Genomic DNA, 25,558 nt, shown 5'->3' with positions numbered 1-25,558 from the left:
ATGTGTTATAGCACAATAAGGAATCCCAAGATCTGATTTAGGTTGTGTTTTGTGTTGCTAGTTTTCTCTATACAGGATTCAGAGCAATGGATTTCAATAAATTTGCCATCAGGCAAACTTGTAATTAGTTATTTGTTTATCTCCTAAGGAGCTTATAAACCTCCAAGAGACACATTCCTGTACAGGGGAAATAGTTCAAAGGGGTTTTTTTCAATCCATCCACATGTATCTACATATGTCAAGCCTCAGAGAGAACGCCATATCTAAATAATCTGCCTCCTTTAGTCTAGTTAAAACGTTCTTCTCAAGAATGAAGTCTCTTTATAATTATCACATGTGGGGAGATGAACAGAAAAATGAAATAATTAAACACAGAAATTAAGCGGCCTAATAAAGTCTTTCACTTTATAATGTAATGTTGTACCATTGCCAACAGTCATTGCAGAAGCCCCTATCTCAGGTAGAATCTGTGTTAAATCCTGCAGGCTTTGCAAACCCCAGCAGCTGCACACTGCACGTGCTCTTCAGTGGGCTCACAAAAACACGGGCTCCAGAATGTACAGAACTTTAGTAACCAGAATGGGTTTCATATGTATGCAGCTGAACATTGTGTTTGTTTGCTGCTCATAGAGGTATCTCAGCTGCTACTCTTTACTCTTAAACGCAGCCAAAAGGAAAGCCAGACCTAACTAATAATGTGTCTTTTAAGCCTTACAAACAAAAATTAAACTCAGCATGTACCATCTTTAGAAATTTGAAAAATGTCTCCCAGATCATTAAATATCATGACTGGGAAGGAAGCATTCAGTAAAACACTTGAAACAATCTTTCAGAGACCCTGTGCTTAAGGTAGGTATACACTCAAGGTAGGTGTATGTTCAGGATAAGTATAGATACACTCAAGGTAGTTACACAGGACATCACTTTCTAATAACAGGGAAGGAGAGATTATTCTCTCTGTGTTTCTGACAGCCAGATTCCAGCAAGGAGCTGGTTGAATATTTACAGGGAGTATGGCTCATTGCATGTTTTCAGCAAATAGAAAAAGGACTATCTGAAAGTCTGCAAGAACATTTTTGTCAGAGATACTGAATTTGGCATACAACTTAGGAAAAAAAATAATAGCCTGAGTTTCACCACTAGTAACATATTTCTATGTTACTAGTGGTGAAAAGGTTTCTAAACTGTTGCATTTGCATGTGTGTGCTTCCAGTGAAACATTCAGCTCAGATTGAAATGGGATGACTCCTTTAACTCACTGACACACTGTCTCCACCACATATCCATTTGTCACAACAGTCATTATATTGTTTATGTAATGTGGGGATTTTTAAACACTACATTAAAGGATTCATAAAGCTTGATTAGACTGGTTACCAAAAGCCATAAATTACCCTACTCAAATATTTTACAAAAAATGAGAAAGTAATTATTGATGTCAGGTTACTGCTGCATTGCATGGTGGAGAAACACATTTGATGTGAACTCTTTGAATAAATTACTACAGTGAGAGTATGAAGCAGACTAGATTAATATAGAGAAAGCACAGTTTATGAGCTAGTATCTGCTGTTTATTAGAGGTCTTTTCTAGAGATACAGAAATGTGTGATTCCTACAAATAAAACTTGGTTTCAAAAACTTGCCAGGGTAATGGTTACTAGAACATTAGCTATCCTGAAGAAATACTTAAGAAAGGTATGTATTCTCATTATAGCATACAATCTATGCAAGCTTTCAAATAAAAACATTTTCTAAAATATAAACGTCTGTAGTTAAATCTATGAATTTCAAATTTATATGTGAAATTCTACTATAGAGTTTGTCAGACCTGGGCAGGACTCCTCTAGGTTCTACCAGCTGTATTCCAGAATATGTCTCTGACTTTCTCCTCCACTTTGTGGATCAGCATCAGTTCTAGCTTTTCTCATGTAATAATTTAACTGTGATAAAATCTATTAATTTGATCTTTAGGGTGGAGGTGCATAAACAAGGTACCAGTGTAGCCTGCAGTGAACATAGAATAACTTACTCTTAGGAAACTACAGGTGAGAACATGCTTTGAAGCAGTACATCCATGAAGGAGGAACTTAGTGATTCTTAAACAAAATTCACCATGGCTACAGTTTTGGCAGCTAAAATGTTATACATGTGCTATTTGGAATGAAATTTTTCAGGTGTTGGCTGCTTTAGAAATAGTCTACTCCATGGTAATTTCCTTGTTTACCCAAACATTTAGTGATTATAAAATATAGACAGAAGTAAACTGTATGATAGCCAGAAAAAGCATGGTGAAAATACCATGAAATCCCTGCAGGACCACTAAACAACAACAGAAAAGGGAGCATGTTTAAAGGAAGTGCTGATGCTGAATATTCACATATGATTAAAGCAAGTTTATCTCTCATTTTCTCCTGGTGCTTTTTTCTTTTAATATAACTGCTATAGCAAGGGATAGGGCAAGAAAACATTAAGTATGTCAGAGAGGCAAAAGGGCAACTGCAGAAGTTCTGGGGGAAACAAAAGGGAGGATGGGCAAGATCTTATACTACTAGCATATAGTCTAATATATAACTGGAGGAAGCTGGAGGTTTTTTTAGATACAATACCTCCAAATGTTGTGCTTTAGCCCCGTGGTTCAGACTCTGGTCTGCAGACCACCTGTGGGAAGTTCTCCATAGTCATTCCTGGCTTTCAGTTAGAGTCTGTGCTGGCTCTGTAGTAATTTTGAGGATTGACACTAGTCTATGGAGACCGTTCTTTTGCACAGTGATTACTGGGAGACTAATGAGCGTTGTTAAGGGCTTTGACAAGGTGTGGAGTTTTGCAGGGGAGGTGTGACTGGAGGGCAAGGAATAAAGTTACGAAATCTGTTCTGTTAAAAAAAAAAAAAGAAAAAACCTTCTGGAAAAAAATCAAGAAATTTACGGAGTTGTAGAGTTCTGTCCTGTTTTTTTCATTCTAGCATTTTACCTGCACATGCACAAAGAAGGTACCTGTAATGGTGCATGGCATTTTTTAAGCAAAATTTGGATCTGACATCCGGTTCTTATCATCACTAGTTCTGCTTACAAGCTCTGAAGGTTTTAGACAAAAGCACTCCTAACACAACTGTTTTGTCTGCACTGCTCATTTATTTTCTCACAGGGCACAGTGGTTAAACCACTTTGTTGTTCATACTTTTTACAGTGATGTAGAAATGTTTGCCCTAGGATCGGAGCCATAACCTCATAAGGTGGGAGCAGATTGTATAATAGCACCATGACAAAGCAGTTCAGGACTGCAGGATGTTGGAGTGGTTCCCCACAGTAAAGTAAAGAGTTTGTTTTTAAATCATTGCAACAGCCATATGCTCTAGAAATTTCCATCCTTTTGAACATTTTTTTCTGGAGAGGAGCAATAGGAGAGAAACAGAGTTCATGTATTTCCAGTTATTTTAAAAATTTGCAATTAGAATTTCATTAGTTAGTATTCCAGTTCTAAGCAGAATATTCTTATTTCCATGTTTGACATAATTAGAAAAATATTAGTACATTATATTATATTGTATTATATTATATTAATTATATATTCTCAACCCTATCTATAATTTCAATATTGGAAAATAATTTTTAGCGGTATCAATCAGGAAATAAACTGCTTTTCTTCCTTCTCTTGATTTTTGCCTAATTCCAATGATATATGTGTAAATTAGTTCCTGCATTGAAATCACAATACTGAATTTTGGTGTTTTCTTGCCAAGACTTGTATATCATAAACATGCACTCTTAGATTAACAGAAGCAGTGGAAGGTCAGGTTGCATTAAAAGGGGAACATAGAAAATGCTCATCTTAGGTGAGCTGATCCTGTGCGATTCTTGTTATTAGGATGCTGTAGAGATTGTTCTGGGTTAAAATGATCAAAGGGCTGTAATGGAGCTTAGCAGCTAATCCATATTTAGCAACTAGGAGGAATTTTGGAATTTAGCTCCCTCTTCTTTTGAAAACCTCGTCCTTGATAGCTGTAAAATTATCTGAAGATGAAAAACCCAAATAATAGTTACACCATATTTTAGATTGGAGTGGACTTCTGCATCCAACCACGTTCTGGGAGCATTTCTAACTAGAGTGGCTTGCCTCTTAGAGAGTGCCAAGTGCCTCTTGGCAGCCTGTTCTGGTGTTTGATCAGCCTTGTTTATGAAATGTATTTTCCTGACCTCTAGTGAGAATTTTCTGTGTTCCAGTTCACATCTGTTGTCTCTTGTCCTGTCCCCTCCAGGAGGAGTGTGGCTTCATCTTCTTTATTTTTACTTCTATCAAGTAAATAAAGAAGCCTCCCCTTTTTCAGGCTAAACCAGCCCAATTCTCTCAGCCTCTTTTCATACCTGCTGCCAAGTATTAATAGTAGGTTATTCTTCTTGAACTTAAGTGACATAAGTATACAACCTCTTCAATTCCACTTCAGAATTTTCTGTGAGGGATACTGTGCTTTAAATGTTTAGATCTTTTTATTCTTCTCTTCTGTGTTAGTGCTAACATAGTTTTTTTGATGCAGTATCATAAAACATGCTGCCTCTCTCTGGGAAGAGCTACTTTTTTCTCTCAGAAATGATAATGTGCTTTACTAACTTTCTGCTGAACATCGGCTTTTTAATAGATTTTTTTACACACACACCCTGAAAGTCATGTAAGTAGTCATTATTTATTATCAAAACCACAAATTTCCAAAGAAATGTGAAATCATTTAAAATCAGTAGCTCTCATTGCAAAGAAGTTGTTAAAGAGCCAACCTTAAACATAATAAAATAATAAATATGGAGTAAGCACCTTTACAATGAACTGTTTGTTTAAATATCAATGTAGCATGTTTCAAGTAGTGATTTATGAATGAGTCAGACTTGGAATTCAAAACTTGTTTGACAAAACAGAGCAAACAATATAAAGATTTTGCATGATTAAATTTCTTATTGCTTAAGCTCAATTTACTATTAGCTTTTGTTAAATTAATCCAAAACAAAATCAAATCCAGATTCAAACCCTGGACCTTCTCTATAATGATCTGAGTACAGTCAAGTAGAATCTGCATTCTCTAGCATTGAGTGCTCATTAAAATTAGAGTTTTCAATGAGAAACCACTGCAGTTATGAAGGGATTGAATCAACAGCTGGCAATTTTACAGTGAGCTTTGAGCATTCATTTAAGACATGTAATTTTAGTGCATTGCTGATGATTTAACATGTCTAGCTGTTTTTTATAATATTATCTACGTAATTTACTGTGTATCTATCATAGGTCTGGCTAGCCTTTTCTCTTTTTTTGGAATACAGAGATTTCACAAAGCTCAAAATGGGGCGTTGTCTACCTTATGATCTGGGGAGGAGAAATGCTCTCACTCCATTCTGGGTCTGCTCCAGGTGTGAGTGCCCAATGATAAAGGCACCCAGATAACTTAGGTGATTAAGCAGCTGACGCAGGGACAACATTTCACTTTGCAAAACCCTAGACCCAGCTCTTTTGTAGTTCCTTCTAGGCTACTCCTAGAGTGTCATTGCTGCCTGAATGGTCTTTGTAAGCCCTGCTGGGAAGGTGGGACATTTTGCCCAGGTGGATTTCTTTCCTTGTTTATGTGTGTGCTTGTAGGTGCTTGGGGACCTCATTTCAGGATAGTGTGAAAGGGCTTTATCTTATTAATGCTGTCCTTTGCAGACGCAGACATGTATTGTATCTTAATGTTTATTGCAATTGCTTACCTAGAATGGTAAAGTTAAGGTAAAGTATTCCATTTATTCTTACACATTTTTTTATATATTTTGTGTTTTTAAAATTATATAACCTCTGGAACTTGAAAATTCCTGAAAAGTTGAAGAAAAGCTAAGAAAATGTTCAGATTTTGTTAATTCTTTGCTTGACTGTATGCAGTTTTTAATTTTATAAATCTTTATTATGTCACCTTTTCTTCCCAAAGATTTATTTCTTAGCTTCTTAATTTCCTTACAGAAAGGCTTTTTTATAATTCACATTTTTCTCACTAGTCTCAGAATTTTCCTACTCTTTGGTATATCAATTGAAAACTGATTTGTATATTGAAACTGGATGGACTTCTTAAGTAATAACCTATTTTCAGCTTGTTTACTCTTTTTTAAAAACACTGGGGGGGGGGAGGATTTTTAACTGACTATGGATATCTAACCGATGTTTTCATTGGATTGTTCTCCAAACTGCTGTTTGAACCTTAATCCCAAGGGCCTGTGAGAAGAAATTGGTTTCTTTGTACACACTTGTACAGCACGAGTTTTAGTAGGTACAAGTCAGATGAGCTGCTTAATTGCAAAACTAGTTTAGCCTCAAAGTGAAGTGGTTGACTTGTGTCTCCCGAGTTTTTATCAGTTCTCTACAGTATACCTACTAATGTTTTATGAATGTCTTAATTTTTTCCATGTATGGATTTTGGATATACAGGATAGCATAAATAGCCTATTCTCTTTAGTCCCTATGATCACATTAGAAGGTAGACAGATGATTTTATTTTTTTTTCCCAATAGACTCAGAACCGTATGAAGCTGATGGCTGACAACTATGAGGATGACCACCTCAAATCCTCATCCCATTCCAACCAAACCAACCACAAGCCCTCCCCTGACCAGGTAATGTCTCTTTTTCTCTTTTAAAGTAATTTTTACTATAAGGGCTGATTATTTTGAGCCATATGTAATTTTCCCTGACATGCTTGCAGTACCTTGGAACAAAAATAACATTCAAGAGTGTAGTTATAAACCAGAAATGGATGTTGCTGTTGTGTCAGCTCTGTTGAAAACTCCGAAAATGTGAACAAACTGTTCCTAGTACCAAGCTGTTATTAAGTGGGTGGAGAAGACAGGGCAGACAATGAACAGGGAGAAAGAAACATTACTCTCTTAAAATGCAAGACTAGAGTCCTGTCTGGCCTATTCAGATTTTAGTAACGCAGGTTTACTGCTTGAGTATGTGGAGTGTCCAGGGCTGTTTCTTGTCTTCAGTAGCAGGAAATCATGCTCCAGGATCAACTTTCTGATCTATGGATTGCATACAAGCAGTTCCGTTCATTTCCCAGGAGGAAATCCCAGCCTCTCTGCCAAATGAGCACAGACCACTCCCTCACAAACTCAATGGGCCATGAACTGAAGGAAAATCAATTTACCATCACCAAGGCAGTGAGGAGACTCCTGTGTCATTTACAAAGCACAGCCATGTGCTTGATAAGTATCAGAGAGATTACCTTTTCCTTGAGTAGTACAGAAAATGCCAACATGATTGCATATCCCACGTTGTAATCTCACCCATTTCAGTTTAATTAAAATATTAGCTATCATTAATCAGTTCCCTGACAAAGTGAAGGAATGTTTGGTGCTCCACGTTGCATCTGGCTTATCTAGGAATTGTTGAGATCTGAAGGAAAACATCTCACTCTAGACCTTTAAGCACCAACCCAGTGGTAATGTAGAAAATGTGAGTAAGGTACAAGAGGAAAATAGCAAAAAACAATTACGTGTTCACCTTGCAAAAATAGGTCTTTAAAAATCTCTTTTAATGTCTGTATCAGAAAATAATAAGGGTATGTATATACAAAGGAATGAACAGAAAAATTCTCATTTTCAAACCAACTTCCTTTTGCATCTTGTTTTAATACCCTCCTCCAGATGATAAATAAAGAACTGTAAATTGATTGGCTTGAATTTTCTGCAATGTTTTTGGAAAATGTTGGTCTTGCCTTCTTTGGAAGAGTGCAATTGCTAATACTGCAAATTAAATGGATTTCCTAATCTTAATTTGGAGGGAATATTAAGAGTATCTGTTGTTTCCACACTGCAAGTCTATAGAGAAATGAAGCCCTTTCCAGAATGTAACTATAGTACGTGATTGCAAGGGAATGCAGCATAACATTCATGGATGAAGTGAAAAGATAAAATGTAAAGAAAAGATAAAATTTAAACATTTAAAGAAATTCTTGGAAAGACCATGCAGAGGAGGATGGTAGGGAGGAGGGAGTGGGAGGAGGGTCTGACTGCACTTTCTCTTTGTGTAATGGCATTTTAAAAGCTGACAAAGCCTACAAGAGAGCAAAAAAAAAAATCTCAAAGTGGCTTAAAATATTGCATAAGGAATTAAACACTTGTACTAGTATTTGTACTTACATATGTGTTTTAAATACTAACCAATTCTTTATTTCATTCCCATGCTGCTCTGGGGCTTTTCTCCCATTGCCACCTCTGCACGGCTAGGATGAGGAGGAGGGTATTTGGGCATAACCAGTCAGATGCTCTTAGTTCAGCCATTTTGTTCAGAACGGTGAGAATCAACTTTTCTTGCCAATAGAAAAGTTTCCAACAGTCACTCTCACGTCTCACTCCCATGTGCTTTGTGAAACCTGGTTGTGCTCCTCTCCCCTTGCTTGCATAGTGTCTGCATGAGGGTGTTTCTGGTGTGTTTATGTATAGTTTGTGATTTTCTTCTTCTAATCATCATGTCATTGTTCTGTGACATTGTGGGAAGAACTTTCCAGGGCATGTAATTGAGTTTCTGTGCAAAGCAAACTCCTAATGCGTATGAGAGAACAGGAAATGTCTCTCATATCATTTATCATTGACTTCATGGAGGAAATGTTTTCAGTCGGATTCTTTGTCAAAGCAGTTTGCACTGTAACCAAATCTATGTATGCTTTTTCGATTCTGGTTAGTAAAGAATTTGTTCAGAGATAATGTTCCTCCTGAAGGTTTTAAGCATGTTGAGATCTGCTGTCGAGATTGCTGCCATGCATGCTGACCTAACTAGCACGGATATTTATCAGCTCAGAACAGATGATTCTTGATATGGACTAGGAATACAGATTTTCTGTAAATTTGAGGGTGAACAGGAATATCCCTTTAATCTGCCTCTCTCCCATCTCCCTCATTCTCCCAAAACAGTAGGAGAGAAATGGGTAGCTATTTGTCATTTAAAGTACATTTTGTTTCTCTATGTCTGCATCCACAATTCTCTTTTTTCTGCTGTCAAACTATCTCCACAACCCCCCATTTCCAGAAGAGGAGGCAGTACACAGAACAGAGCCCTTCTAGTAAAGAAGAAAACATCCTTTACTAATAAGGAGCTTGATATCGAGCTACAAAAGTCATATATTGATTATTAGGTGTAGTACATAGTACATAGTTATGCCTCACTTCTAAAACTGAGTTTTTTAATGTATCAGTTTTGAAGCAGAATAAATTCATGTGAAGTATTAAAGTATTTTAAAGGACTGAGATGTGATTACTATTTTAAAAATTTATATGAAATGTCTGTCTTCACTTACTCTTTTAAGAAAAAAAAAAGAAAAAAAAGAGTTTCTTTGAAGTTTCTCTCAGAATTTGATTTTTCCATATCAATTTTTTGAAAGAAAACTCTTCCAAAAATTTCTGTGGAAATTTTCAACCCTTACATTTTCTGCAAATTATTACTTTGTTAGATTTGTGAAACAGTCATGAAACAATAAGCTACTCTCTCATCTCTTCCCACTTGCTCAATTAACTGCAAACTTACATGTCTGTCTGACTGTATAGATCAGATCCCTCTTTTCAAGTCAATCATCTGAAAAATTTGATCCAACTGTGGCAGTGTCAAACTTGAATTTCATGCCTTGGGGTTTGAACTGAGAAAATCTCTTTATTGGATAAATAGATAACGTGCTTCATTAATTTACGCTCTGTACTGATTTCACATTCTTTTTGAATTGCCACTCATGCAATGACTGTGTGCTATTATATGATGTTAAAAGTTTTTAGAGGTAATGCTTGTAAAGATCTGCTGAAGCACAGCAATTAAACAGGAAAGATTGGGTAAGTAAATGATGAAAAGGAAGAAGATGCTCACTATGAAGGTAGGAATAGTTCTGATTTTCATTCTACAGCAAACATGGAGGCTGTGTAGAAAACAATGACAGAATGATCCTTGGTTTTCCTCTCCCATCTGCTGATACCTTTATGAATGCAACTGTGGCTTCTCTTAGTTTACTGAATTCATATTACATGCAGCATATCTCTCCACTTTGTACTTGAGGCATTTTCCTCAGAAAAGCATATCTTAGTCAAAGTCATTATTTTGACAAGGATATGCAGCAGAATATCCTAGTCAAAATAATGAGGCAGTCAGTATCGTTGCCTTACATGCATCTCATCTGAGAAACATGTCAGACTAAAAATTGTCTTGTGTACATCAACGGGGAAAGTATAAAGGTGATTGATACCTCCCAAGCCAGTTATTCCCAACAAAGTACATGTTTTTTACCATGATATTCTGTGTACATTCAAAAAAAAAAGTCCTTATTCTGTTTGTAAAAGTGAAGATGTTTTAAGTCACAGAGTCCCTAACCTGATGTATTAAATTAAATGTATGTATTACAATGATAAAAAAATTATTAACAGCATAGGACTTGGTGATAACTGTTTTTTTAAAGTTCCTTTACTTATGAGTATGTAATCACCTCTGGTCAGTACTGGAGATAAAATTGAGACCATCAAAATTTCACAGAATCATTCAGGTTGGAAAAGACCCTTGGGATCATCGAGTCCAACCATCAGCCCTACTCTACAAAGTTCTCCCCTACACCATATCCCTCAACATCTCATCCAAATGACCCTTAAACACATCCAGGGATGGTGACTCCACTGCCTCCCTGGGCAGCTTATTCCACTGTCTGACCACTCTTTCTGTGAAAATTTTTTTCCTAATGTCCAGTCTAAACCTCCCCTGTTGCAGTTTAAAGCCATTCCCTCCTGTTCTATTGTTAACCACCTGTGAGAAGAGACCAGCACCAACCTCTCTACAATGTCCTTTCAGGTAGCTGTAGAGAGTGATGAGGTCTCCCCTCAGCCTTCTCTTCCTCAAACTAAACAGTCCCAGCTCCTTCAATCACTCCTCATAGGATCTGTTCTCCAGGCCCTTCACCAGCTTTGTTGCCCTCCTCTGCGCTCTCTCCAGCACCTCCATATCTCTCTCATATTGAGGTGCCCAAAACTGGACACAATACTCAAGGTGTGGCCATGTACAAAATATCTACAATAGCAAACTACATTATTTTCTTTTTATGGTTTGGTGTTTAAGGCTTTTCCCCTCTAGCATTCTGAAATTGACTGAATTTAATATTTAATCATGCCAGTTCTGTACATGACAGTGTTATCAGATATAGCTCCCCTGAAATGGAGCACTGTTTCTAAACATATGCACCCTTCCTGTAGTTTACATTTCAGTTTATAGTTCAATGTAAATACTATCTTTCATCCTGAAATAGTCTTTACTAGCCTTTTTCTCTAGGCACGTTTCCTTGCTGTCTGAATTTCTTATGACTCCTTTTATTCCCCAGATGGAGCTCTATCCTCCTCTATATCCAAACATATTCCAATGTGCTTTCTTATGAGGATGCCCCTTTGTCTTTCTCAAATGCTAAAATGGTCTGGCTAATGGCTTAATTACTTACTATTCACTCTTATCAAAAATAATATAAATTTAAACTATATGATATCTAATACATACAAAAGGATATGTGTATATGCATGTGTATCTTCTTCTAAATATGTACCATGTATGTTCTATATGGGACAAAGTGGAAGCCAAACTTCCATACATAAACTTACCAAGCTGCACAATCCATCTAGTTCTCTCGTGAGACACAGCCATGCTTCGTATGATGTGAGAAAGTCTGGATGCAGTTCAGAAACTTGCATGTGTCACCTCTGCCCATCAGAAATGAGGAGAACTTTTGTTGAATGGGTGCGGTGGGCATAGGAGCACAAAATACTCTTGGAGTGCAAGACAATCAAATTAAAGGACACAGGAAAAAGCAAGGACACAATAAAAGTCCTAAGGGCAAAAACAGAAGAAGAGCAAAATTGAAACTCTGAGAACCTGAGAGATTTATCCTGGTATGTAATGTATACATACTCCATGCATGTTTTTAAGTATGCATGCTGTTGTAGAGCATTTTCCCATCTCCCATGGCTCTGGCTTGCAGTAGGAGTTGGAGTAGATGCTGTCACTGTACAAGCTTTTTGAACTCATTCTGTGGAAGCGTTTTCTATTAACAGTTGCCAACAAATCCTGAAGTCATGGATATGCCTGCTAAGGAGCAAAACATTTGGTTTTGCTGTACGTGAATTCCAGGAACAAAATCTGAAAAATAATTTTATGCTTGTTAGAGTAACAGTGGAACGGTCAAAAAGCTAGCATTGAACTGGAGTGCATAAAAATGGGGATCTTTCAAGATGATGAAAATATTGGCAAGTTCATATTACTGTAAAAATACTACAAGACAAAAAGCCTCTTATTTGTGACATTTTTCTTTAATATTAGAGTTTGAGAAATTTTAACACAGAAGCAGTGATTATTGTGAGTTCACTGCTGAAGACACTAGCATTAATTTAACAGATCTCTTGAGATTTCAGAGGTGATTGTCTGTGGTGGAAAGAGGGGGTAAGTCATAATAGGAAAATATTTGAATCATTTTTAAAAACTGAAAAACAGTCAATTCTAGTAAATTTCTTAAACTCCTTGTCAAACCCAGTATAAATTATAATTTGCAAACCAGATTACAAGTATGTATTGTGTACCAAACGCTACATTTTTAATGTTGTAATTTGACTTTGTCAAGAGTTTTTCTGTAGACGAGAGTCATCTAAACCTAAGAACTGAAATAGAGGGAAGGTCGTCAATATGAATAATGCTTAATGAATTCAGTTTGAATTTTTTTAACTATAGTTTTTAATCAAGAGCTTACAGGACATCTTTAATGATTAAACATATTGTTTCCAAAAACAGTCTCATTCTAAATAGCCATTTGCGATTATTAAAAGTTAATGGAGCTTGAATGACATTTCTGTATTGCATTTATTAGGACAAAGGTCTTAAACAGGATAACAGTAAGAATGATAGAAGTGATTAATTCTCACAGAGAAGTTAAACATATGCAAAACCACCTGAATGCTCAAAGTTGTAAGCCCTATATTTCTAACTTGTATCTGCAGAGCAGTTTTGTCTAGGAATGCCCAGAATGAGCATTCACAGTTTCCTTTTGTTGTGGAGGGGGTGTTTATTATTCCATTTTACAGCTAAAAGGAGATGCACAATGAATGGACACCTAGTCAGCCAGCATACATAGCTATTCAAATAGATTTAGAGGAAAGTGGCAAAAGTAGGTGACAGGCAACTCTGAAGAACTGTGACTACTGTGTTGGTAGAGTAAGAGAGATAGAAATAATGATACTGATGGCAGGACATCTCAAGACTTAATTTAAAGTTTGCCACAGCTGTCAAACCCCAAGAACTTCTCACTGAGATCACTACAGAACTAAAAGTGTCTATACTTTGGGAAATTTGAAAATAATATGGATTCTTTTCTATGTTATTTGGTGCTTGGGTTAATATAGTGATTTTTTTTTTGGCAAGGTATCTTATTCATGGTGAGTTCCATTTTCAAATGATTGCGCAGGCATAAATGTGATCTGTCTCTCCACGAGACATATCTTATGCTTGCAGCATGTAGAGAGCTGCTCATCCTACTATCACACTTCTTTTAGGTTCTCAATATTGGTCACCAATTACCCTGTGACCTCATAAGCCTTTTAAATAAATTTATTTTCAATATGGTCTTTTTAATTTTTAGATCATGCAGAACGGTCAAAAACACCAAGCTTTCGTGTCTGACTCATATTACAGTGTAATTTACTGGACACAGTACTAGACCACGATTCAGAAGATAAATTCTTTCTGGCATCATCTCCAACCACACTCACTTGTTCTCTTTCTCCCTGTCTCAAATTCTTTAATTGTAAAATGAGCTGAAGTTTTTGTAAAGTGGAAGTTCTGCTCAGGAAAAGTGCTATGTAAGTGCTAGGTAATATTATTATACAATATTCTAAAATAGTGTTGTTACAGTGATATGATGGTGACTCGAATACCTCATTTTGAATTTGTTCCCAAAATTATGTTAGATTTTTATTTGACTCAATTTATTAATACTTCTTATTTTTCCTTCCAAGAACCTATTCCTTCCCAAAAAAGGGAAAATAACCCATATGTTAAACATTTCAAGAAATTGCCATTCCAGCATGATGAACAAAGATCTTTAGACCACTGCCTTTTCTTCATTGTCATCTTTTGTTCTCTGAAGGGTCGTTTCTTACCCTCTCTGAAAATCTGCAAACTAATTGTGTAGTGTATAATAATCTGTTTTAATATGTCTGTTGCAGTTCTTCATTCGTATGTGTAAAAACAATGTGAAAGAATGTGTCTTATGCTTGCCTTAGAGACATTCCCTGGGCAAAATTTAAAGGCGGCTACATGATATAATCTTTCTTTATTTAAACATTATCACTTGGCCTGACTGACACATAAGATGCCAGATTTGTTTTGTCATACTGGTGACAGCCAGGGCTCCTCACTCCCACTTTCCAGATGGGCAACCCTTTGGTAAGAACCCTAATGTCATGCACTCAAATAAGTTGATGCAATTAATTAATCATTACAAGGTCAGCACTTTGAATACAGTTGTCTTGTTTAATCACAGGACCTGCTTTCCATCCCTGCTTTTCTGGAGCCCTGCTTATGTAGGCATCATCATTGACTGTGAAACTAAAAGACTGTGCCATCGAGTTCAGGCAAGGAGACGCAAAGAGTTCATGGGCTGACAGTTACTGCTCTGAGGAAGTACAGTTCAGAATCTTGGTTTAGCTATTGTACAGTTACCTGTTGTTTTCAAGTCTTTCCAAGCTGTGCTTTTTTCAGAGGGTAACCTTTTCTCCTTTGGATGTAGTAACTCTGAATAACGGAGAGCCTTTTGTAGTGATGTAGTTTGTTACTTACGCTTTAGTGTAAGTAATAATCCTGTTATGGTAGAGTGAACAACTTAAGTAATACTTAATATTTTGTTTCATTATTAATCTTCTACCATTCCAATTTGGAAACTGCACCTTTCTGTCTTCTCTCTTATTCTATACCTAAACTGGCACATAATCTTTCACCTGGTAAGTACTGTCAGACTAGGATGGGCCAGCCTAGAGAAGAATGATGTCCTTAAAATGATGTCAACTTCAGTAACTGGTCTTTTCCATGTTTCTGGAAACAGTTCTTTTGCTAGCTTGGGTTTTTTTATATTAAAAAAAGCCCTCTATTATTTTGCTGTCTTAATAACTATTTTATGTTTGAAGAATATATTCTCTGTCCAAAAATGTTACATCTACAAGCACAAAAGAACTGATCTTGATACACTGTTCATCTTCTTTCTGATCCCAGAATGATAAAACTAAGATTTCCAGATGGAATTTTTTAATCTGCAGCTCTGGGATGAATTAAGCACTCACAACAGAGGTGTAACTGGATTGTATCACTGTCTTCCTATTATTCTTGCAGATCAAAGAAAAACACAAGTAGATACTTAGATTCTAAAACATTCAAAACAGATGGCTGGTTTCTTTTTGTAGAGATTTGTGCCTTTCAGCAAAACAATTGCAAAAAGACCAACATTCATTTCTACCAAATGAGATTATTCCAGGTCTGTGTCTTATTTTCTTTTTTGATTTGCAGCTGAATATGATCTTCTCCTAGTGGCTTGGTCTTTGTAGCAAGTAGGAATTCTGTACTCAAACATATTTGTTGCTGACCACTTCCAGGAGGGTTGTTGCTTACAACTTGTGTGATAGTCTGTACTATCTCCAAATTACTCTGCCATTTAGATTTCTTATAGCACTCATCCACACCCCTGAATGCAATCATGCAAGACCAGAAGCTTCTGCAAACATATGAATATGCTGGTTTTGACTTAGAGGAGAGGGGAGCTGAGCCCTGGCACTCATAGACAGTTTAGAGACAGAAGAGGAATAGCTGCAGCCAAGCTGGGGGTGTCGCTGCCAGCACCTTTTAGATGTCAGGAGGAAAGAAACTGAGGAGGAGGAAGATGAACAGCATTAGAGAAAGAATCAAGCCCAAACATGCTTTCCAACATATTAACTATGAAAATAAGCTCAAGAGAAATATGATTAAAATAAAAACTGATAAGGGCATGTAGCCAATCTAGACGTTATATTTTCCTGGCTAGTAAAGTTCATAATTACTGATGGAGATGTCAGGATTTACAGTTCCAACTCATAGTAGGCTCACCATGGGCAGTCCAACTACATCTGATTGTTTAATGTAACATGTAGAAAATAATTACTTTATATATCTATATAAATAGGTGTATGTATTAATGGGATTTTGCATTTGAATGTAGAGCAAACAACTCTAAAAAGAATCCCTAAAGACAGATAAACCAGGTATTTGGTGGTTTCACATAGCTTTGCTTTGAATGTGTCATGTAGCAGGTACAGAGCTAGAACAGCAGAATGAAGACTCGGTGTTAGAGAAGGACGAGACAAAAATTCCTGTCACCTGCAGACAGGGAGGTTATAGTTCATCTGAACAGGAAGACACTGACTGTGTTCTCTGGTAGACTACTTAAGAAGTACCTTCTGGTTTCCATTAGTAATGGAACAGACAGCAGGGAGACAGAAGAATGCAGTCCCCGATACATAAGCATTCCCATGGACACAGTCTGCCAGTGCAAGTGCTACAACATTCTGCTTTCAAACAAAAGCATATTAGCCACTGTTTCCTTTTATCCCTTGTAATAGGAAGAAGCAACAGACAAAATACAGTACAGCATGGAATGTGTGTGCTTTCTTGTTCACTGTTATATAGATAACAAGTGCTACAAAGCTTGAATGGATTAAAAATTTAGTCAGGTTGTTCTTACGTATTCTCAAACTGCTGTGTTCTTGTATAGAAGGAATCGGCATAAAATGTAATGGATTCTGTGAAATCAAATCTTATGTAACTGCAACGACAAAGGTTTGATCAGGAGAATGCTATTTAAATCCATAGTGTCCTGTACAAGCTGCGAACAGTTAAACTATTTTCACTTGGGGAATACTTTTTTTTTTTCCTTGGTGATATTCTAATTGTCAGTATCATAAGTCTGACCACCCAATTTCACAACTTTCTGTAATTTAATTTATTATTCATAATTTTAATCTGATAACACAGTTTACAGGAACAAAATTGTCAAATGAAGATTTTAATACACTGAAGTAGAAGATTTTAGGTTCTCTGTAGATCTTGCCCGACTTTGCCCATCCTGTTTTGCTCCAGAACTAAGCTGCTGGGTTGCTGGATTCCCAAGAAATCTTGAAGACAAAAGAAAACTTGTATGTTCTGATCTCATCTTGCAGTTAAGTCAAAGACTTCTCTCTTCTGCCTCAGCTAGGAAAGAGGCATGTGGACTGTAGAGATGCAATGTGTGCAGAGTCAATTAGTTATATTTAGGGGTGAGGGTTTGGGCGAATGCTCTTGCTTTTGAAAGTAAGGGATTGATGAAACAGGTAAAATTGCAGCTGTTTGTAGACACCCCCTGCAGCTGTTTGTAGACACCCCCTTCAGCTGTGCTGAGGTACCTCATTCCTGAATGTTTGTGTTACCTCATGGTCCAGTTATAAGCTTCTCACAGTCCTGCCAGTGTATTTCAGTTCTGATCTACAGTAGTCCCTGCTATTCCGCACATGGTTTCCTGCAAGCTTTTGCTCCATAGCCCATATAAGCAAAAGTTGCCAGTGTCATGAGAAAGCACTTCTGGGTTTGTTATGTAGAAAAATATTTTTTAACTACTCATTTTCAGTGCTTTAGGAATTCTACCAACCACTGCAATTCTTTGCTTCACCTACATTATGGGGAAAAAAAATTATTTAAACAGAGGGAACTAATGACAAAACTACTTTCCCTGTTTTATGTTTTCTCTTTTCTTTTTTCTGGTCTGGATTTTTGCCAAGGTGAAGAGGGTGAACTCTGGAAATCATTAATCTATGGGATTTGTTCATGGTGTATAAAAATTTCAAAAAGAATTTGCTATATAAAAAAGATTTCCTAATTGAATCTGTCAGAAATGAACTGAGTAAGACAGCTCTGTCAAAATAGCCAGAATCTCTTTCAGGTCCTCACGCATGTTGTTTTGTTTTGTTTTATGAGGAGAAAATTATGAAGGTTAGTTTAAAATCAATTTTTTTGTCTTTAAAACAAATTTAAAGAAAACCAAGCCTGTCCCTGAGCTTTTTGTCTTGTGGTCTTCTGAAGAAACCAAGTATCTCTGTGCAGCAGTGAACTGAGCTGAACTGAACTGAGGTCAGGCAGTTGTCTTTTTGAGAACTTTCTTCTGTTTCCATTTAAAATAATGAAGGGAAGACATCAGTGATAAATTGTTCTGAATTTGGGAAAGCTTTGCACTTTCTGAGCCAAATTCATGCCTTATAAAACTCCATTGCATTCAATGGTTACAAGTTTATTGTAGTTGAACCCTTGCATTTATTGCCAAACAAACACAAATGGTCCAAGCAAGAAGGCGTAATTCAATTCACCATGCAGATACTTACAGACTATCTCATTTGGTATCATAGTTTATTTCCATATCTCCCAATATAAGGTATTTTGCAATATAAGCAACATTTTCTCGTCTGGTAATATCTACAATAAAACCCAGATACAGGGAGGCATCTGAGGACCCACTGTGATCCACTCCATCTTTTGTTAGATTTGTCAGGTCCTCCTTGAAATAATTTCTTTTTAGAAACATATGTATTTACCCAGAATTTGAGCCCATCTTCTCCTGTGTAATGGTAGTTTGGGAAGTAGGTTTTGCTGGGTAGCATAGTTGTGTCCGTATGTAACAAAGTTTGAAAATATGATTTCTCACTCTCACATGAAAAATGTGATTGATAGGAGATGAAGGGCTACCTCCATTTAACTTATTTTCCAAACATATTTGTTATGTCCAGTCTGAAGTTTTGAGGGGGTCTTTGGTGGTGTTTGGAGGCTTTAGTTGGTTTTTTTTTTCAGAATTCCTTACTATTTATGTGCCTTTGCAGGATCTACAAACACTTAAGGTCCATAGACCATGCTAGCAAGCTAGAGCGTTTCTCAAATTAGTTAATTCCTTTGAAACTTTCAGATTCATTCCATCTACACTTCGTAGCACCTTTGATATGAGAGCAGTGAAATTCTGACCTCATGTTATTTACTGTGACCCCACTTTTTGATATAGTTGTTCTTCCAGGGATTTTTCTCAAATATTTAAAGATTTATGGGTAGGTTGAGAAAAATCTACTGAATTATTTGATTGCAAAATGAAGACCACTTATTTGCATTATTCTGCCTTTTAGCATTCTGTAGTGAATATATACACACAGCATATGTGCAAGCAGGGTAGTCAAGCTAATACGGGAGTCATGCCAGTGCCAGGTGTATGTATGGTGTTTTGTATTGGCATTGATGTGTCAAGAAGATGCTGTTTTCTCAGGGTTTTTTTACTTACTCAGAGAACTCATAGACATGTATCTGTAAGAACAAGATTATTGCTGTTGATCACAATCAACATGCATGTTGATTTATGATTCTGATGAGTTAGGCAAGCTATGTAAGGAGATAACTTTTACAAGATCAACTGATGTGGCTGGAAAAAAAAGACAAGGTTTTAGGGGTGCATGTAAGACTTTATTGAAAAACGGAGCTGCAGATTTATCGCTAAATAGAAATTTAGAAGGTATTCTCTGAAATTAACTAAGTAAATTGAATTACTTCGTTCCGCAAAAGAAAAGTGGTTCCTTCCTTCAGAGAAGAAAGGGAATGTTAGCAGGGAGAAAGGTGACCAGGTCACAAACCCTTCTGCCTGGAGAACCCATAATTTAAAGCTGGTGGTTGTGGTGAATGAGTCCTGTTACGCATTGATTAAAACCATACTTTATTCCACAGTTGTCTATGGATAGTCAATATCACATTTGTTTCAGATTGACACTGATGGACTTATACCACCCATTCACTGGTTTTCATATAACCGCCTACATGTTTTTGCGTATTTACATTAGACACTGTTCAGACAAACTTTTAGACACCACAGTCTCTGTATAGGAGGTGTATTCATCATTCACAGTAAAAGTGACCAAACATTTAGATAGGTCTCTCCAACTGCATTCAATAACCTTTTCTTATCTATGCAGTTATATATATATAAATTTAAATGCAGACTCTTATGATAAAAAGCTTTTAAATATTGATAACTTGTATTTCAGCTGACCTTTGTACAGCCAGAGCAGCACTACCACTGAAGAAGCAATATTAATTCCATTGTAAAGTGGTTTTTTTTTTCCTCCAGTGACTTGCAAAACTACAATTAGATTCACATCTGTCATGCTCAAAGATTAAAAAAAAAAAATTAAAAAAAATCTGAGAAACCTTGAAAAACCTGCACATATTTTGAACCAGTTGAATTTGGTTTAGAATATGTTCCCAGATGTCTGTATCAGTTGGTAGAGAAGGTTTGGGTTTGTATCAGAGATTTGTCAGGCATTACATGTTTGTGCTTCACAGTTGTAGTGATTGCCTTTTCAGTAAACCACATTCTCAAACTTAGCTGGCCGTTAACAATATTCTGAACTTGAGGGTACATTAAGCAGACTTCATTCCATGCATTGATGAGGATGGCCTAAACCTATCAGCACAATTAATGATTCAGGGCTGCTTTAGAAGATACTCCTGAGTTTGATCTGTTTACCCACTGCTTTCCTAGAAAGCTCTACAGCTCTCAGCTGACCATGAGAACACAATGTGGTTTATGAATCCAGCACTGCCCTGGCTTCCCACTTAGCAAATGCTCTTACACCCTCTTGAGATAAGGCAGTGGCAGCTCTGCTGTGTGGGAAGCACAGTGCCTCTCGCTAAGTGGCTAGTTCAAATTAGATATGTCAGGAACACAGATATAAGGGCATTTCCTACTTGACTGGCAGGGTTTAATGGATCCCAAGTGAGAGGAATGATTGCTCTGCGAACAGCTTTGGGAGGGCTGCTAGTTAAGAACTTTCACACACCTCATTTGGCCTGTTTCCAGCTTGAGGGAAGGGAGAAGGGTACAGGAGAAAAGGGGACTTATCCCTGAGCAATCAAATTCGACTGTTGTATGAAAATCTTCCATTGTTACTCACTAGATAGCTCTGCTTTTATCAGGGATGGTTTCTGTTCACAAATAGCTGGGAAGGTTGGCAAGGTGGATTATTTTCAGGCTGAAATCTGCGCATCTGATGAACATTTAATAGACTACAGTTTGATATCTGAAAAGAATACAAGGCAGCTACTACATTGATTGGACAGCTAGTTATTATCCATTGACTACTTAGTTTTCACGTTTTTATAAACCAGTATTTTTTAAAAATGTGATATTCCATCACTCTACCCTCTGTGGGCAAACCAAATAGTAAGAAAGACAAAAGACAGCAGTTAAATTAGAATCATCACTTTTGTTCACCTGCACAGGCAGTACACTTTCAGATCATAATCTAGGTAAGCCAATTATAAAAAATCGGTGTAAATAGCACAAATTCAGTGAACAACCAAAGCTGATGGATGTAGTTGGCTAAATACAGTTATGCTCAGTGATGGAAGTGAAATGTGACTGTGTTGATGCTACTAAAATATCTCTTCCTATTGCCATATATACAGGAGAGCAAAATATTCTGCCCTGCTGCAGTGTGCAGTCTTGATACATCAAGCCATTATTTTTATATGTGTGTTTACATCTGCAAACAGATGTTGCCCCAAGGCTGCACATAGCAGTAGGATTTTTAATAAAGCATGTGAGCTCACTCTTATCTGTCTTCTCTACCACAGCTGCCATGCCACTGTAGTTTTTTGTAGCTGCTGCCACCCTGACGTTCTTGTGTAGGCTGCTGAGTGCAGCTACACTCTTCAGGACAGGGACCCTGACATTAGTTAGCTGCTTAGCCTTGGCTCTCAGATGCTCTCACTGCACAGAAATTAATTCATGTAGAACAGTGTTAGAAGCAAAATAAGTGAGCCTTGGCAGCCTTGTTAAAAGGGGTCAAAGCCAGAGTTTTTGTTAAAAGTAGTGCCGGCACCCTGTTCCTGTTGACTCAGAGATTATCTCACTCCTTATTTATTAGCAAGGTCAGAGGTGTCTCACTGAAATGATATCCCCGGCCCCCTAACAAACAGCAGGTGCAGCCCCTGCCTGGGAACACAAAGACAAGTTGCCACTATCATGGCAAAGCTTTCCAGCTCCCCTAGCTGGTGTGCATCAGTCCCTGTAGCTTCAGCACCTCATTTTATGGAGTGGAGGCACTAATTCCAGTTCTTCCTTGGTTTTTCATCAGCTGTAAACCTTAGAGTTTTGTATTACTGTGGGTTTGAATATATGTGCACAAACACCTGGAATATTATGAAGCAGTATCCTTCTGGGAGGTCATAGTAAGGGATTCCCAGTATGTATTTACACACTTCAGATCTATATTTTTGTAAAACAAATGAAAAATGGCTCTTCAAATACTTTTTATGGGAAATGAATGACTCCAGTTTGGATTGCAAGGGGAAACAAGGATTAAATTCAGATTGGATAAGGTATAATGAAATAAAATAGTACTTATTAAAGTCCTTTCATTTTATTTTTTTAGTCTATTATATAGAATCTGGATTGTATAATAAATTAAAGTCATTGCCTTTTCAAAACTATGGAAGACTATGTCTTAACTATAGAGGAAATTCTAGAAAACTTTATCTTAACTTTCTGGTTAAGATATTTCTCTATCCAGTTTCTACAGTAAAGATGTGTTCATCTTAGAAACATCTTGGCCATCCTTTGAAACTATTCTCTTCAGAACGTATTTATTGCATACTTAAGTTACAATGAAATGTTTGTTGGCAAAACCAGTTAAAATCTACATTGCTATTGCCTTAGTTGCAGACAGACGTGTTTTATCAGAAAAATTAGTTTCATTAAAGCAGGGAGTTGAAATAGTTTACTGAAGCACTGCTGGATAATCAGTACAGTTAATGTATTCAATTTAACACTGTTTCATTTTTCACCCATATCATTATTATTTCCTGTATTAATCAGACAGCTATCATCACCACATCCCCTTTCCCTAATATCCTTGGTTTCTTTCTGCTTCAGCTGGATGGTTGCTAGGTTATGGGATAGGAGTGCTGCAGGGGAGGGAAGGTGTTCAGGTTTCTTCCAGTATAAAGCTGCTGAACAAGATTGTAACTTAGATGTTGATCTTTCCCTTCAACTCTGCTTGGATCTCAGACTGTTCCTCACTGTCTCTGTTCTCTTATTTCAGGTAATTCAGCCCCTCTTAGAACTTGATCAGAATCGTAGCAAGTTGAAGTTATACATTGGACATCTGACAGCCCTCTGCCATGACCGTGACCCCCTGATTCTGCGTGGACTCACCCCGCCTGCTTCCTACCACCTGGATGATGACCGAGCAGCCTGGGAGAAAGAGCTGCAGAAGATGACCCAGGAGCAGGTTAGTCTGTGGTCCGAAGCTCTGAACAAGGGCCTGAACTGTTGATGTAAGTCTTACCAATGTGCCACACCAAAATGTTGGAAAACCATCCTGTAAGTGGTGAAAACAGATAGCAAAGATCCACTCTTATCTGACAGAAGGAGTCAGTAATTTTTTGAATCATTGCCATTTAATATTTATTAGGTAATTTTATCTGTTCTTTTATCAGTATTTGAGGCTATGCATCTGCATACTCATAGGAAATCAAACTGCAAGATACCACTTTTGCCATGTTTTACTCATTAACAAGTTTTAGCTGCCCTTTATAACTTAATGTAGTCATAGGGATCTTAAATCTTTTTTTAATGACACTAATCATATTTTAATTGCCACATTTTTATGAGTCACTCTGTGTAAATGTATACAATGTCCTTACCTTCTGTTACAGTATGTTCTTCCAATAATTTTTTTCTGCTTACTACCTTACGTGGATACCTAAATTGAGATTTGGACCCAGTGTGCTAGATGCAATAAACCCATGCTTATGCCCACACACACACAGAGTGATTTCAGAATCCAGAAGCTCAAGTGTATTCCCAAGAGTTTTGCCATACAGAATTGAAAGGGTTTAATAACAGCTTGTCTGATGGAGTCTCTACAGACACTGTCAATCTAGCTATAATTCAACTACTGAAATAATCTTCCTTTCTCCCAGCCCTGGTGATTCTTGCCTTCCTTAATCCCTTCACTGGCAGTTTTTATCTCCTGTTTTCATACAATAATTCATCATTCCCTATAACCCCTTTCTCTCATTCCTTCCTATTCCTCTTTTTAACTTTTAAATTTTACTCCTATATTACAGAATGGGTTTTTTTTTAAAACTAATATAAGGAACTTGTACCAGAAATAAAAGTGACTAATTTAGTCTTTTTGACCCTGATTTTGGATTATAATGCCAATTCTGTCACTAAATTACTCACTTTCATGTCTATTCCAAAATCTATCCAGTATGCATACAAACTAGTGTAAGGCCTGTATAGTTAAAAGTGTATTTGTGGGTCAGTGAACACTATCTTGAGCCTATCCTGAACACTTCAGCTCTGGTTTTCTTCTTGTGTGATGTTTAAGCTCATTTCCTTGCACTTTCAACTCAAGGCTGAATTTTGATCCAAAAATTGGAGAGACCAGCTCAGCAGCCAAATTGCAGGAAGCCAACAGAAGCATGTGTAACAATTCAGAAAGAAAAACAGACCTCTGGAGATAAAAATGCCTGTAACAGGGCCTAGATGTACAGGACAGCTGATCTCTGTCTTTGTACCTGTCTTCATATATGTATTTGATTCAGTGTGTGCTGTGTGCGTCACTCAATATCTACATTTGCCTCTATAGGCCCGACACATCCCTTTTCCCTGCAGACCCTGCTAGCCCCTACTCATCCGGAGTCAGCATTTTATTAACCTCTTGCGTTCTGTAATCACTGATACAGGATTGAAAGTTCTTCAGTTTAATGCCTGCTATTCTCATACATTAGAGGTATGGCTCCTACGTTACAGATCAAAACATGAGGCATAGTACTTTGAACCGCCTTGTCTGTCAGATTAGTATGAAGCATTGGATGACAAAACCTGTACCATGCATTGGAGGCATCTCTGAAAACAAAAGTAAAGGCTGGATGTCGGCAAACGTTGGATATCCCTGAAATAAAATGGCTAGTCTGTTATAGCTGTGATGGTCTTTGAATATAATCAGGACCTGTGGGGATAGGGGATATCTTCTATTTGATTAGGAGAATGTAGGTAAAGAAAATAGAAAAGGCTTTCTTTGACAAGTTCTTCTGAATAGATAGTTGGCCCAAAACAGCATCTGCTTTTTCCAGTTCTGTGTACTGGTCTAATAAAAGATAGTATTTCTCATTCAAACTTTGCTAGTCCATTAGCAATGTTTATGGGTTACACAGTAAAGCTTTTAAGTATAAATTGTGAAAAAAAAGAATCATCTAAGTTGTTCTGGAGGAGAGAATAAAATGTGTCTTTCTACCCTATCCCATTATTGTCTTAATTCTACATTTCTATTGCCACAGTTGTTTAAAATTACTACTCCATTTGTGATTCCCAAGAGTAACTAACATCTGCTAAAATAAAATGTATCAATATCTTCTGCTTTCCCATACTTACTTAGATTGTATTTAACAAGCTTCAGTTGAA

At 37.0% G+C, this 25,558-nt stretch overlaps 1 protein-coding gene across 11 annotated transcripts in view; it reads left to right on the top strand.

Annotated features, from left to right (window-relative positions):
* ERC1 (ELKS/RAB6-interacting/CAST family member 1) overlaps positions 1-25,558 on the top strand; it is a 280,374-nt gene that overhangs the window by 244,728 nt on the left and 10,088 nt on the right. For 7 of the 11 annotated variants that reach the window (XM_026867111.1, XM_026867106.1, XM_026867103.1 and 4 more), the window contains 2 exons: positions 6,519-6,620; positions 23,187-23,375. In XM_026867111.1, coding sequence (XP_026722912.1) covers positions 6,519-6,620; positions 23,187-23,375 — 291 coding nt within the window. Of the gene's footprint in view, positions 1-6,518; positions 6,621-8,234; positions 8,302-23,186; positions 23,376-25,558 lie in introns of those variants that run through there. The other 4 variants (XM_026867147.1, XM_026867133.1, XM_026867141.1 and 1 more) reach the window with 1 other exon arrangement.

The sequence above is a fragment of the Athene cunicularia genome (assembly GCF_003259725.1).
Source record: "Athene cunicularia isolate RWA chromosome 1 unlocalized genomic scaffold, athCun1 chr1_part2, whole genome shotgun sequence".
Lineage (NCBI taxonomy): Eukaryota > Metazoa > Chordata > Aves > Strigiformes > Strigidae > Athene > Athene cunicularia.
Note: the sequence above shows the minus strand (reverse complement) of the source record. Positions and strands in the feature narration are given on the sequence as shown.